Genomic DNA, 15,849 nt, shown 5'->3' on the forward strand with positions numbered 1-15,849 from the left:
AGTACTGGGATTACAGGTGTGCACCATCACTACCCGGCTCCACGTTGTTTTTAGTCGTGGCATTATTCATCATAGCAAGGGGAGTCGTAAATCAGGAGAGTTGTGAAGGGCCAGATGAGGGGGCTGGAGAGATGGCTCAGAGGTTAAGAGCACTGACTGCTCTTCCAGAGGCCCTGAGTTCAATTGCCAACAACCACATGGTGGCTCCCAACTAGCTATAATGTGATCTGGCACCCTCTTCTGGTGAGCACGTGTATGTGCAGATTGAGCACTCATCTACACAAAATAAAAAGGGAGCCAGCTGAGGTCATGTGCACACAGTACCTGGAAGCACTGCACCCCCATTTTGATTCTCTAGCCCTTATTGTTCACCTAGAGTTGCTGCATTGAACGGATGACTGAAGACAGACCCAAGGAAAAAGACCCAAGGAAAGAGCCAAGCAACCAGCACTGCAGGGTGCAACTGTGAGCCACACAAGCATGGTTCAGCTAAGGGAGGCCATCCATATACACAGAGGCTGTCCCCTAACGTGACATCACCTTTTTAGTTTGTGTGAGTAAAGGCTCTACGATATTCTCACGAAGGAGTTCTCAGGGCGTCAAGTGGTGTGTGCGTGCGGTAGCAGAGGGGGCTAGTGTATCCTCCTGGTAGAGGGGATACACAAAGGAGAGTGACAACCAAGAACTGAAAAGGAAGACTTACGGAGAGTTGGGAGAAGGAAAATAACAAAATTAGGGTATTTGGAAAGTAACATGAGTTAGCTAATTATTTATATACAGTATATATACACTACAGTATAACTGGGCTACTGTGCTAATTGTAAGTTCTTACCTGGTGACTACTTTCTGGCCTGGCTTTGGCTAGCAGGGCGAAGCAACAGGGTAGTTAATCTGGAGCCAGGAGTAGGTGCTCTTAGGTGGCCATAATATGTGAAACCTAATAATATATATATATTTTTTAAATCTAAGCTGGGTGCAGTGGCACACACCTTTACTCCCAGCACGCAGGAGGCAGAAGCAGGCAGATTTCAATGAGTTTGAGGCCAACTGGTCAACATAGCAAGTTTTAGGATAATCAGGGATATATAGGGAATCTTATCTTTCAATAAATAAATAAATAAAAAGGAAGGGAAAAAATTGTTGTACCTCTCGGCCATGCTAAGAACATAGGGTATGTTGGGAAAGGCTGGGAGTTCGGATCAGCTGAATCCGGACACCACAGGTGCACACAAGGATGATGGGACGCCAGCACGATTCTGAGCTTCACGTTTGAGTGAACATTGTCAACGAGTGACCTTGAAGCACCATTGAGCACCTATCTTAAAAGTCTCTAAAAATGCACTGCCAAGGGTGGTGGTGGTGGTGCACGTCTGTATCCCACCACTGGGGAGAAAGTGGTCTGCCTGGTCTGCAGAGTGAGTCCAGGACAGCCAGGGCTACAAAGAGAAACCCGGTCTCAAAAACAAAACAAAACAGAGTAGAGCAAAAGTCTTAGAAAACCATAGAGTGAAATACAAATGTGTTTTCAAAACAGCAGAAACTGCCTTTAATAACCTGTGTTGGTACTTTTCAGCCTCCTGGTGGCTCCTGGGGCTTGTGGAGGGGCTGGGTGACATGGGTGCAGCTCTCAGAACTCTAAACTTGCTTGATGGCCATGGCCAAACTGCTGTTGAATTTCTGGTGTTAGGCTGAAAATTTTCACCCCAAACATTATTGGGCTCTTCATACATTAATAAAGCCTGTTTTTCTTTTTTCTTTTTCTTTTCTTTTTCCGAGACAAGATTTGTCTGTGTAGCCCTGGATGTCCTGGACTCACTCCATAGACCAGGCTGGCCTCGAACTCACAGAGATGCGCCTGCCTCTGCCTCCCGAGTGCTGGGATTAAAGGCGTGCACCACCACGCCTAGCCCTGCTTTCTGGTTCTTAGAACAACATGTTCCTTTCTACCTCAGGATGTTTATAGAAGCCTTCCACTCTTACTCCCTCCCTCAGATCTCTTCCCATCTCACACACCAACCAAGCTGCCTTCCCAGGGATACCTGCTCTTTGATGCTGTTCTGCAGTATGTGCTCATAGCTCCCTCTTTTTCTTTTCTGGTCTTAAAGCACCTTACTGCATACAGGCTATGCCTCTGTGATGCCTTGACTGGCATCCATCTCCCTGACAGCAATTGGAGGGCAGACACTTTGTTGGCACTGTGTGAGCCAAGGAGGAGGCTCTTAAAGCCTAATTGCAGAGTCGATAGTCTTACCTCAGTCCTTTTCCAAGTCTCCTGCATCATACAACATGTGTGTAATCAGCTGCTGGTATGTGGCATGCACTTAGGGCTATTCTAAACAGGAAAATATGTTTTGTGGTGTTTGTGAGGAGGGGGGGAGTACTTCCGTCTTTACTTCAGTGAACTTGACAGCTCACTGAAGGAATAAAGCAGTCTAGCAACAAATGGTGAGGCGCGGTTTCACATTCTGGATGAAGAACAGGCTCATTAGCAGGCGGTTAGCATGATTACACAGCATCTGGCAAAACCAGTTCATCTTATGTCACCATTTTTCCCTGGAAGGAGAGAACGGGAGCCCCCTGTCCCACCACTGCACAACCATGCATGGGACAGACACTGCCTCGCTCTACTGGTGGCACGTGCGTGTGGGAGATGGCGCCTGCCACCTCTTCCTTTCTCAAGCTCCATGCTTCTTTTGAGATGGAAACCGACACAGAAGCAGAGCACAGGAGACACAGTCTCACCAGGCATCTATTACCTTCTCTTCCGAGTCCCCCGGCTGGCAGGTGATCACGCCGTCTCTCGAGCCGCCGGCAAATGTTGCCTTACAGTTGGCAAGCCACTGTTGTCGGAAAAAGAGAGACGGGATGTGAGTAGATCCACAGACATCCCAAGAACATAAAACTCATGAGTCTGTCAGGACAAATCGATCATGCTTCTAACAAGAGTAAACACAAGTTTGCTAGAATGACTTTTACTATAGGATCCTATTTGAAAGGTTAAAGATTAGCTGAAATTAAAATACAAGTTCTTTTTAAAAAAAAAAAAATGCAGGCTAGAGAGATGACTCAGTGGTTAGGAGCACTGACTGCTCTTCCAAAGGTCCTGAGTTCAATTCCCAGCAACCACATGGTGGCTCACAGCCATCTATAATGTGATCTGATGCCCTCTTCTGACCTGCAGGCATACATGCAGGCTGAACACTTATATACGGAAAATAAATAAATAAATCTTAAAAAAATAAAAATAAAAAGGAATTCTCTTTTAGATTCACTTATTTTTATTTTATGTGTTTTTTGTCTGCACATGTACATGTAAGCCTGATGCCTGTAAGCCAGAAGAGGGTGTCAGATCCCCCTGGAAATAGTGTTACAGATGGTTGTGAGCCATCATGTGGGTGCTGGGAACCAACCTGGGTCCTGCGCGTGAGCAGCCAGTGCTATAAACTGCTATGCCACTCTCCCGTCCCTTAAAATAAAATTTCATGACCAGGTGTGATTGTTCACGCCCTTAATCCTAGCACTTGGGAGGCAGAGGTAGGCAGATTTCTTTGAATGTGAGGCCAGCTTGGTCTATATAGCAAGCCGTAGGCCAGCCAGGGCTACATAGTGAGACCCTGTCTCAAAAACCCTCCGCCAAAACATAATTTCAAGAATATAATATATTGCATTGGAGAACTGTTTTTCCTGGATCGTTGCTGACTTAGATTTGCGCCCACTCAGGCTACTCACGACACCCCCAGGAGCACTCACACGACTGTGCTCTTTCAGTTGTGACTGACTGCCATGCACAGAAACACAGGCTCACCGAGAGGGCGGCTTCTTTCCTGTTGTTGTATGTGTCCAAATACTCTTGCAGTTCCAACACACTGAACTTCAGTTTGTCCAGGAGCCCACAGGAAAGGAGCTAAAGACAAGAAAAGGGTTTGCTTTAAAAACCACTGGAGAGCTGGGCGCAGTGTGGGCGCCTATATTCCCAGCACTCAGGGAGGCAGAGGCAGGCGGGTCGCTGTGAGTTCGAGGTCAGTCTGGTCTACAAAGCGAGTCCAGGACAGCCAGGGCTACACAGAGAGATTCTGTCTTGGGAAAAGAAAACCTGATGAAAATAAGAACAGGAAGGTCTAGCTACCCTAATAGAAAAGAAGTAGATGTGGAAGCAGGTGACTAACTTGGCTTCACTTTGGCGACGGCTGGACCTGGAAACTAGTTTATAATTCAAGTTGTCTATTGGAAACCTATGTTAAGATTTGATATTCATTTGAAGCATGACTCTGTTATCATTATTGTAATATTTCATATTTTGTTATTGAAGACAGACCTGCAAAGAGATCTGCAAGCTTTTTGTATTTACATTTAATTTCTCTCTCTCTTTCTTTCTTTCTTTTTTTCTTTCTTTCTTTCTTTCTTTCTTTCTTTCTTTCTTTCTGGTTTTTTTGAGACAGGGTCTCTCTGTGTAGCCTTGGCTGTCCTGGACTCATTTTGTGTGCTGGGATTACAGGCGTGCGCCACCACACCTGGCTGCATTTAATTTGAAGATAGAATTACTTTTCAATTTGTATTCGTTGCTGAGACACCAATCAGGCAGCTAGAAAGACTGGCTTTGTAGAAATAAAATTTCAAGGCATGTAGGGGACCTGTCTGTAAACCCGGGAACTTGGGGGGCTGTGTCTAGAAAAGACAACTTCACAGCAGGTCTTCATAGGTCACAGGCACTGGTAGACAGGCACACACACACACACACTAGCCTGTGTGACGTCCTGGATGTGATGTGGGAAGAACGAAGGTCATGGGTTACCCCTCCATCCGTCTATCCGTGTTCCCCCCCCAAGCCCCTCCCCCACCCACCTTCACAGCACTAGCCAGTGTGCCAAGTTCTCTTCATAAAATCATGACTCCCTAGTGACCTCTGCAGGGCCACACAGTCATGCACAGTTTGCAGAGGTACCAGGGCCATGCAAGGAGCGCAGTGGCAGGTTGTTCCGAATGCTCTGAAGCGCCGAGCCTGGGATAGCAATGCTCACTGGCTACTCTGAAGGCAGCCCCAGGCCTTCAAGAGTCATGTCACACAATTCTACTATGCTCACAGCCTTAGAGGCATCTTTAAAATGGGCCAATGAGCTGGCTTGAGTTTGATCCCTGGAACCCAAGGTGGAAGGCGAGAAGGATGTCCCTAAAGTTGTCCTCCGACCTCCACACATGAGCATGTACGCACCCTCATGTGCATGCATACACAGGTGCATGAGTGTACATACACATTCACACACAGAGAGAGACACACACACTCTCACACACAGACACACACACACTCACAGAGACACACATACAATCACACAAACACTCTTACACACAGAGACAGACAGACACACACGCACATACACACACATAGACACATACTAAGAGAGAAACACACATACTCACACAAACATTCTTACATACAGAGACAGACACACACACACACAGACACATACTAACAAAGAAACACACATACTCACACAAACACATATACAGAGACAGACAGACACACTCACAGAGAGACACACATATTCACACCCACACAAACACTCACACAGAGACAGATGGACAGACACACACACACTCACACACTCTAATAATAAACTCCTACACAAACACACTACCCTTCTGAAGCAGGCAAGTGTACTCACAGTCTCAGCGTCCACAAACAGAGTAGGGCACTCAGAGCAGGAGGTTAGCATCTGGGATGAGCTGACAAATTTGGACCCGATTCCCCGGAGGTTATCTCCAAGGTAGCTGGCGGCATCGCAGGTTAGGAAGCAGAACCTCTTTTGAATATTCTGAAAGGCATGAAAGAGATCAGCCACAAAAGCCAAGCTTAACTTTTACACTGGAAAATAAATAGGGCTTTTGTGTGCGTATGGGGCCGAACTTCCAAATAACGTGGGGCATGGTGGTGCAAACCTGTAGTCAAGGACTTGGGAAGCAGAGGCAGAGAGAGGATCAGGAGTTCAAGGCCAGGCTGTATCTCAAAAATAAGTTAATAAAGTGAGGTTAGAGAGCCGGCCAGCAGTTAAGAGAGCGTGTGTGCCGCTCTTGCTGGGGACCCAGCTCCAGGGGATCCAGAGGGAACCGATGGCAACACAGTGAAAGCTGTATATGATAAACCCACAGGCAGCTCCATCCTCAATGGAGGAAAACTCAGGGCCGTGCTGTTACAATTGGGAAGGGGTAGGTGGCAGCCCATTTCATTTTCAATACGGTGCTTGAAGCACTAGCCAGAGCGATACAACAACAACAACAACAAAAGAAAGTTAAAGGGGTACAAATAGGAAAAGAAATAGTCAAACAAGCCGAGCAGTGCTGTCGCACGTTTGTAATCCTAGCACTTGGGAGGCAGAGGCTGGCCTGGTCTACAAAGTGAGTCCAGGACAGTCAAGGCTACAGAGAGAAACCCTGTGTCAAAAAAAAAAACAAAAACAAAAACAAAAAACAAAAACCAACCAAACAAACAAAAACAAAAAAAGGAATACTCAAACTACCCCTATCTGCAGATGATATTGTAAGAGATATGTAAGAGACTCCAAAATTTCTACCAGAAAACCAGAAATGATCAACACTTTTAGCAAAGAAATACTAAAATCCACATGCAACCTGAAGAGACCTCAGACTGCCAAAGCAATCCTGAGCAAAATAACAATGCTGCAGGGATTACCAGTCCAGATCTGGAGCTGTGTGACAGAGCTACAGTAATATAGACAGGTAGATCGACGGAACAGAACAACATGAGCACATGTAACTAGAGCCATCTGATATCTACAGAGAGGGCAAGACGTATACTGGGCAAACATGGCATCTTCACAAACGCTGCTGGGAAAACTAGGCATCGGCATTCAGGAGAATGAATGTGTAGGGGCGAAATTAATGCCATGTCCTTTATGTAACTTATAGTCTGCATTTAATACCACGTTCTGTATGAGAACCTGTCCTCCAGGTGACTTCATGTCGTCCTGCGTTCCGGGAGTGACCACATACTGGTGTAAACTAGGCCTGTCAGTAGCCTCTAGAAACTCCACAGGAGCAATTAGATACAATTAAATTCCATTGTCAATGGGCGTTACAGCTATTCCACCCTGCCAGGAAAAACTGCCTTACAGGGCCCCCCCCCCCAACACCTGCGAAGGCGGAAAATCCCACATTCCAAATACACCCTAATTCTCACCCAATAGGCCTTAGCCAATCAGTTTATAGAGCAATTATAGTGCTGTTACTGACATCTGCCTTTGCTAGGGTATAAGAACGCTATGGCTTTGCTGTTGAGGGTCACCTGACTCCTGTGTGCAGGTGGACCCCAGTGCACTTTTGCATCGGTCTCTGTCTCTCATTTGTTGCTTCCTGGTAAAGACTCTCCTGATCAGAGTCTTACAAATGAGATCCACATCTACCACCCTGCACAGTAAGTCAACCCCAAATGGCCCCACGACACTAACGTGAAGCCCAACATGCTGCGAGTGGTAGGAGACACAGGCAGTGCCCCAAGGCACAGCTAGGAAAGGCCTTTCTGCACAGGACAGGATTTGCTCAGGAACCGAAGCCAGCAACTGACAACTGCAACCTCACAAAAAAACCAAGAAGCTTCCTCACAGCCAAGGAAACAACCGAGGGAAGAGGCAGCCCACAGAGTGGGAGAGCATCCTTGCCAGCTTCCCACCTGACCCGGAATTACTATCCAAGAGTGTACAGAGGACTAACACCAAACAAACCAGAGTCAAGAAAGAAATGATCCGGCCACAGTGGCGCACGCACTTAATCCCAGTGCTCAGGGAGGCAGAGGCAGTGGAGCTCTGTGATTTCAAGGCCAGCCTGGTCTACAGAGGGAGTCCAGGACAGCCAGGGATACACAGAGAAACCCTGTCTCAAACAAAACAAAACAACAACAAGAAAGAAAGAAAGAAAAAAAGAGAGAAAGAAAGAAAGAAAGGACACAATTAACAAGAACTATGGAACTGAATAGGGAGTTTAAAAGATTTATTTATCCATTATGTATACAATGTTCTGCCTGCATGACAGGAGAGGGCACCAGATCTCATTATAGATGGCTGTGATCCACCATGTGGTTGCTGGGACTTGAACTCAGAACCTTTGGAAGAGCATGCAGTGCTCTTAATCTCTGAGCCATCTCTCTGTAGCCTTGGCTGTCCTGGACTCGCTTTGTAGACCAGGCTGGCCTCGAACTCACAGCAATCCACCTGCCTCTGCCTCCCAAGTGCTGGGATTAAAGGCATGCGCCACCACTGCTCAGCTTCCAGGGAGTTCTTAAAAGAAACAAAAATGCCTAAGAAATATCTTAGGTGTTTAACAGCCTTCGTAATTAAGGAAATATACATAAAATGACTTCGGTATTTCATCTTAAGCCAGCTAGAATGGCAAATATCAAGAAAACAACAAATGCTGGTGAGGAAAGGGGAACACTCATGTACTGCTTGTGGAACTGCTAACTGGTGCAGCCTTTTAGAAATCAATGGGGAGATGTTTCAAAAAGCTAAAAGTAGACTTACCACATGACCCAGCTCTACCACCCTGTGGCACATGCCCACAGGAACCGGCACCCTCCTGCACAGAGGCCTGCTCAGCCCTGATGACCCAGCTCTACCACCCTGTGGCACATGCCCACAGGAACCTGCATCTGCCTGCACAGAGGCCTGCTCAGCCATGATGACCCAGCTCTACCACCCTGTGGCACATGCCCACAGGAACCGGCACCCTCCTGCACAGAGGCCTGCTCAGCCCTGATGACCCAGCTCTACCACCCTGTGGCACATGCCCACAGGAACCTGCATCTGCCTGCACAGAGGCCTGCTCAGCCATGATGACCCAGCTCTACCACCCTGTGGCACATGCCCACAGGAACCGGCACCCTCCTGCACAGAGGCTTGCTCAGCCCTGATGACCCAGCTCTACCACTCTGTGGCGCATGCCCACAGGAACCTGCTCAGTCCTGCTCATTGCTGATCCAGTCACAACAGCTAAAAATGGAGACAACTTAAATGGATACTGAAAATGGGGCACAGATACACCATTCACGTACGGCCATGGTGTGTGCCTGTGCTAGTCAGCTGTAAAGGAAAGTGGGTGGAAGCAGAAAATGTTACACCACAGAGAAGTGTAGTTCTCAGCCCTCATCAAAGAGCCTTCTCTCCCCAGAAGATGGAGACCATCGCAGAAATTCACAACTGGTCAAAACGTGGCAAACAACTGACTGTGGGCGCCCACTCTTGGTTGCTTTGCTACAACACAGCCTCTACACCTGAGCCCAGGGAGCATCATGGGAAAGGGGGCGAGGCAGGGTAAGAACCAGAACCCCAGGACACCTGCTATGAGACAATGTCTTCGAGGTATGCCGGGGAATCTGTGCTCATGAGATCGCAACAGTATGATCACCTAAGCAAGACATATACAAAGGTGACACCAACTGACATGCCAATTATATCAGGAAAAAAAAAATCTTACAAGGCCCCACCCTGAGATGAAGAGCTACAGGCAGCCAAGGGCTGCTGGGAGAGGAAAAAGGAATCTTTTCCAGGGATGAGCCTCCACCTCCCCTAGGTTGTCCAATCCCAAATGTTCAGCCCTAAACACATAGATTTCTGAGCAGCACTAAGCAAATTCAGCAGATTGTGTGTGTATGTGTGTGTGTATATGTGTACACATATATATATATATATGTGTGTGTATATATATGTACACACAGGTGTGCAATTAAAGAACAGGTCATACAGTTGAGAGGGTGTGGGGGGCATGGGTGGAGTGGAAGTAAATGTGTATCTGTGATGGTTTGAATAGGAATGGCCTCACAGGCCCACAGAATTTACTGCTTGGTCACCAGCGAGTGGCACTACTAGGAAGTGTGGCCTTGTTGGAAGCTGTGTCACAGGGTAGGCTTTAAGGTTTCTTTTTTTTTTTTTTTTAATATTTAATTTAATTTAAATTTATGTGCATTGGTATGAGGGTGTCAGTTACAGACAGTTGTGAGCTGCCATGTGGGTGCTGGGAATTGAACCCAGGCCCTTTGGAAGAGCAGTCAGTGCTCTTAACCACCGAGCCATCTCTCCAGCCTGGCTTTGAGGTTTCAAATGCTGAAGCCAGGCCCAGTAGCTCAGTCCCTTCCTGCTGCCTGTCCATCCATAGGTAGAGCTCTCAGCTCCTCTCCAGCACTGTCTGCCTCATGCTGCCATGCTTCCCACCATGGCGATAATGGGCTAAACCTCTGAACTGTGAGCCAGCCCCAGATAAATGTTTCCCTTTGCCGTGGTCATGGTAACTATAGAATGCAACAGAAACCCTAGGATAGTACTCATGTATGAAATCCTCAAAAAATAATATATATGTTCAAAAGGGAGAAAAAAATCTCATTCTATAGTTCCAGGCTAGCCTGACACTCACTGTGTAGCCCAGGCTATCTCCAATCTTACCACAACCTGCCTGCCTCTGCCTCCCAAGGGATTAGTCATGAGCCGCCTTGCCTGGTACTAAAAATATTCAAACCATCATGAAAATGTCCAGTGTGTGTCCTAAGGAAAATGAGAGGGCCTCAGAGAGACTAGCCCAGCCTAGCTGAAGATCCCCTTAATGGTCCAAGCTCTATGGGTGCTGGCTAGTGTTTTGTTAACTTGACACAAGCTACAGCCCTTTGGGAAGAGGGAACCTCCATTGAGAAAATGCTCCGACTAGACTGGCCTTTAGGCAAGGGTATGAGACATTTTCTTGATTAGTTTGTTGGGATTAATTGGTCTAGCCCTTTGTGGGTGATGCCAACCATGGGGGGGTTGACCTGGTAACCCTGGTAAGCCTGTAACTGTAAAAGAGCTGGCTGAGCAAGTCACAGGGAGCAAGGCAGTGAGCAGTGCTCCCCTACCGTCTCTGCCTCCGTGCCTGCCTTGTCTTCCCTCAAGGACTGGCTGTAAGCTGTAAGCCAAACTAACCAATTCTTCCCTACGTTGCTTCTGGTCAGTGTTTATTTTTGTTTGGTTTTCCAAGACAGGGTTTTTCTGTGTTGCCCTGGCTGTCCTGGACTTGCTTTGTAGACCAGGCTGGCCTTGAACTCAGAGATCCGCCTGCCTCTGCCTACTGAGTGCTGGGATTAAACGGTGTGCCACCATGCCTGGCTACCATGGTTTCTTATCATTGAGCACTGAGAACGTCAACAGAATACAGAGTGGCAGAGACAAGAGGTCCTTTCATGGCTGCTGATCTGAAATCACTAGAGTTCAGCATCTTAATAAGGGTGAGGCAATACAGCATGGATAGAAACACTAGGTAGAGCAACTGGTCTCTAGAGAACAGAATAGTTCCAAGACCCTAGAGGGACAACAACCCCCTCAGAAACCAGTCTTTCAGGATGCTTCGTGAGCCCATACCTTAAACAGAGAGGAGAACACGTGAAATGTGTACACAGCACAGGAGCCGTCCGAGTCACACATGAGCTGGTTAATGTGGCTGCGCCAGGCCTCCTCAGCGTCGTCACAGGTGGCGGGTTGAAAGGCAGCAAGGATGGCTGAGAAAAAGGGCGAGGGAGGGGGAGACACACCCCTGTCGCCTTCTCCAAAGCTGGAAAACATGGAAACCACAACATCAGAAAGTGACAGCCTTGGGCTGGAGGAACGGCTCGGTGGTAAAGAACATCGGCTGCTCTTCCAGAGGACCTGGGTTCAATCCCCAGCACCCACATGGCTGCTCACAACTGTCTATAACCCCAGGACCAGGAGATCTGACACCCTCACATAGACACACGTGCAGGCAAAGCACCAATGCGCATTAGATAAAAATAAATTTAAAAACCGAAGTTTTAAAAAAGCGACAGCTTGCTGGGTGTGGTGTTGCATGCTTTCAATCCCCAGCAGAGGCAGAGGCAGAGGCAGGTGGATCTCTGAGTTTGAGGCCAGCCTGGTCTACAAAGTGAGTCCAGGACAGCCAAGGCTGCACAGAGAAACCTTGTCTCAGGACAAAAGAAAGCGGCAGCTTCTAGTACCCAGCTGTATAAATTCTACCCTTGCGTGTCAGTCTGGCGAGGTGGCCCATTGGGTCCTTTCCCTTTAAGGGCCATCTGAGGATTTGGTTTTCACTACAGGTCTCTGAGATCTTTTGGTTCCTAGGAAATAGCTCTATCTTGAGCACATCTATCTATGATCCCTCCTTTTTTTTATTGGGGTGGTGGTGGTTTGAGACAGGGTCTCACTGTATAGTCCTGGCTGCCCTGGAACTCACTACGTAGACCAGGCTAGCCTTAAACTCACAGCAATCCACCTGCCTCGGGCTCCTGAGTGCTCCCACCACGGCTGGCTGAGTCCTGCATTTCTAATTCTTGCGACGGCATTTGTCTCATGCTTCAGGAGGGGTGTGATTTGGCATATAGTTTACACTTGGAATTCTGGGGAGTCTTATACATGCCAGAGCCCCGGGGAGGGGCCTGACAGGTGTTCTGCAGAGGTGGCTGATGCTTTCCCAGCTGCTGTTGAACTTGCTACTGCTGGGTTGCTGGACATTCTGACAACAAAGATTGGACCTGCCCCTAGGAACCTGAGGCCCCTAATCACCAGAAAGTATCTAAAGAGGTCTACGCCCCTTTTCCCTTTTAACCTGCTTTCTCTCCTATCTAGTGTTTGGAGGCCAGAAGGGATTAAGGTGGGGTCAGGGTTGGAAGGGTGGTGGGCATAAGAACCCAATAAAGCAGCCCCCCAAAAGTATGTCTGCACACCATTACTATCCTTCTACACTTTGCATTCAGAGATACTCTAACCCAACTTTGGCTTCTTCAAACTCGTCCCTGATGCAGACGGACGATGAATACATGGGTGTGAGCTCTCAGAAAACTAAGGGATGGGGAGGTCAGAAAGGAATGAAAGAGAAAAGAAAGCGAGGAAAAAAGACTGGGAAGAAGGTGAGGGGGCAGATGTGACAAGTCCCCGTCTCTTCCTGGTGTCCCCTCAGCCTTGTCCTGTGATGGTTACACGCCCTTTGTCTAGCCGTTGACTTGTACTGAGCTCCTATTTTCAGCATTCACAGACGTAAGCATGGCATTTCAACTTTATCCTAAAGTGTATCCAAACAGCATTATAGCTTGTGATTTTCACAGATGCTGAATTGGTGCAAGGTGTTTCATCTATCTTGCCTTCCCTTTGTGTTTAAGTGGATACTTTCAGAGGCGTCAGCCACCAGGCTGCAAGGCGCCCACCCAGTTAGAGAGCAGTAACTTAGCTTGTAGACAGCCTCGTTTGCATGGCTTTCAACTCTAAATGGCAAGAAGTCATTTTCAAGCTTTGCCCACATCTTGCCCATCTTCCAAGCCTCATGGCCCCCGAGCCTTTTTTTTTTGGCTTTTCATGTTGCTCTCTGGGTCTGTAAATCCTTAGTCCATTGAAAGCCCCCATCGGGTTGATGACTGCATCTCAGTGAGGCCTGGCTGCAGCATGAGCACGCATAGCTAGTGAGTGGCGCAGGCGCCCACACAAGGTGCCGCGCATCCCTGGCACCCGTTTCACCAAGGGCTGCTTGCCTTGCAAGAGTGTACTGGTCTAGGCCCCGGTTGCCTTTCTCCTCTGCCTCAGTCATATCCAGGCTGAGGCTGTCGCTGCATTCAAAAGCTGCTGGGAGCTCATTGATGGAACTCGAAAGATCATCTTCGTGCACAGTGGTGTCCTCCTCTTCGGGGACTGCTTCGGCCTGCAGTGACAAAAATTTAAACCGCGATATATAATAAGACACGCGCCTTTAATCCCAGCACCCGGGAGGCAGAGGCAGGTAGATTGCTGTGAGTTCAAGGCCAGCCTGGTCTACAAAGCAAGTCCAGGACAGACAAAGCTACCCTGTCTTAAAACAAACAAACAAACAAAAAACCCCAAACAATTAAAAATAAATAAATAAATAAAAGAGTGGATTTAGAAATTCTTGGAGGTACCCTTCCTATATTGTCTTCCTTTTCATCTCCTCCATCTTGCCCCTCGCGTAATTACTCCTAAGGGGCTCGGTAGATTACCATGTTTGATCTGTGCTTGTAGTGTAGAAATGCTAACTTCCATATATGGTCAGAGACACACCTCCCCTTTCCTGCCCAGCTTCCATGTTACAGATTAGCAACCTCTGCTTCAAGTCCAAAGTATTTGCTCAATGTCAGGTTGGGCATCAGGGTTAGAGCTGGAAGAGAAGAGATTGCCTCTGAATCCCTAAGAACTCGGCACCCCAAGAATCGATGATGTGTACGTGCGCTAATGCCTGGACCAGTCCCTGCAGACCCACCTCACAAGACCACTGTAGTTTTAAAAACTAGAAAGAAAGCCAGGCGGTGTTGGTGCATGCCTTTAATCCCAGCACTTGGGAGGTAGAGGCAGGCGGATCTCTGAGTTTGAGGACAGCCTGGGCTGCACAGAAAAACCCTGGGTCTTGGGAAAAAAATATCTAGAAAGCCAGACTCAGATAAACTTTCATTTTTCAGCCCCAGCCTTAGAGACAGGCACAGTTCTCCAATAAGGAGAGCAGCACTCTTCCAGACCAGTCTCCAACAGAAATTCCCTTTTCCAATAAAGGCTAGAATGTAGACGCATCGATGCATGGCAGGGTGCTCGGGGGAGAGCCTGCAGTGCGCTTCTGCTGGGGTCACAGGCTTTCTCCATCTCGCTCACTGCATGTAGCTTTCTCCTTGCTACCCTCAGGGCAGTGGCTGAGGTGAGTGTGACTTCCACTGTGTCATAGTGTGTGCAATCAACAGTGACTGCTAGAGTAACCGCTCTAGGGCAGGCAGATCTTGGAGGCACAGAGAGGCAGAGAAAGTCAAATGGAAAAAGAGGCTGGGCTTGAGCTGAGGCCAGGAGGAGAAGTCAACTGGAAAACAGTCTGTTCTGCTAGAGGAAGGAAGGGCGACTGGGCCACACCTCAGAAAAGCAGAGGAAGGAAACACACGTACGTGCTTCTCTGAGTCATCTTAAGACAGAAGCAAAACCAAGGTGAAACAGAATGTCTGTCAATTAGACCCTCATCGTGAGCTAATATCTGGCTACTGGGAATTAGACCTTCATCGTGGGCTAACAGCTGGCTACTGGGAATTAGACCTTCATCACGGGCTAACATCTGGCTACTGGGTTACAGTACTCTTGAGCTTAGGAGTAATGAGCAGAAACGAGCCGGAATGTCAGAGAGACAGGATAACTCCTGTCTCTGGAGGTGCCGAGTTCTAATGGGTGAATCCTCGATTTCTCTAACATCATAAGTATATCACAGAATTTGGGCAATGAGAAAACAGAGGTGTCTTTAGAAATGAGATCTAAGGTTTTCTTGATAGAATTAGATTATTTCTCTTAAGCGAAATCTGTCTGTCTACTCACCCATCATCTTACCTATTAGCGTTTAGGAGAAAAATAGAGACAGTGTACTCACGCTGAGAAACTACATGTGCTCAGCATGTTACATAGATTTTGTGATGTTTTTCCCAAGTAATTTAACTTAAAATGTGTTAATCTTGGGATTCTAGTATTTTTGAATCTAGAACAAGGTTATGTTTAGGGGGCTTTATTATTTTTTTAATTTTTATTTTTTAGCTAAAAAAGGACATTTCTAACTTCTAGAATCCCAATTATATTCGTTATTCTTCCTTTTGAGTTGGTGCAATCTTAGGGAAAAAAAATTTTTTTCTTTTTTTTGAGACAGGGTCTCTGTGTTAGCCTTGGCTGTCCTGGACTCGCTTTGTAGCCTTGAACTCAGAGAGATCCACCTGCCTCTGCCTCCCAAGTGCTGGGATTAAAGGCGTGCACCACTACGCCTGGCTTTAGAAATGATTTTTATTTCAGTTATAATATTTTTAGATAATTGCACCTTAGTGGTTGCTGTTGG

At 47.4% G+C, this 15,849-nt stretch overlaps 1 protein-coding gene across 1 annotated transcript in view; it reads right to left on the reverse strand.

The window, feature by feature from the left end:
- Fry (FRY microtubule binding protein) overlaps window positions 1-15,849 on the reverse strand; it is a 250,299-nt gene that overhangs the window by 19,385 nt on the left and 215,065 nt on the right. The window contains exons 54-58 of the mRNA XM_051162840.1: window positions 13,523-13,689; window positions 11,388-11,577; window positions 5,661-5,810; window positions 3,806-3,904; window positions 2,757-2,840 (exon numbers count right to left, since the gene is read on the reverse strand). Of these exons, the coding sequence (XP_051018797.1) occupies window positions 2,757-2,840; window positions 3,806-3,904; window positions 5,661-5,810; window positions 11,388-11,577; window positions 13,523-13,689 (690 nt within the window). The remainder of the gene's footprint in view (window positions 1-2,756; window positions 2,841-3,805; window positions 3,905-5,660; window positions 5,811-11,387; window positions 11,578-13,522; window positions 13,690-15,849) is intronic.

Source organism: Acomys russatus, chromosome 19 (assembly GCF_903995435.1).
Source record: "Acomys russatus chromosome 19, mAcoRus1.1, whole genome shotgun sequence".
Taxonomy (NCBI): Eukaryota; Metazoa; Chordata; class Mammalia; order Rodentia; family Muridae; genus Acomys; species Acomys russatus.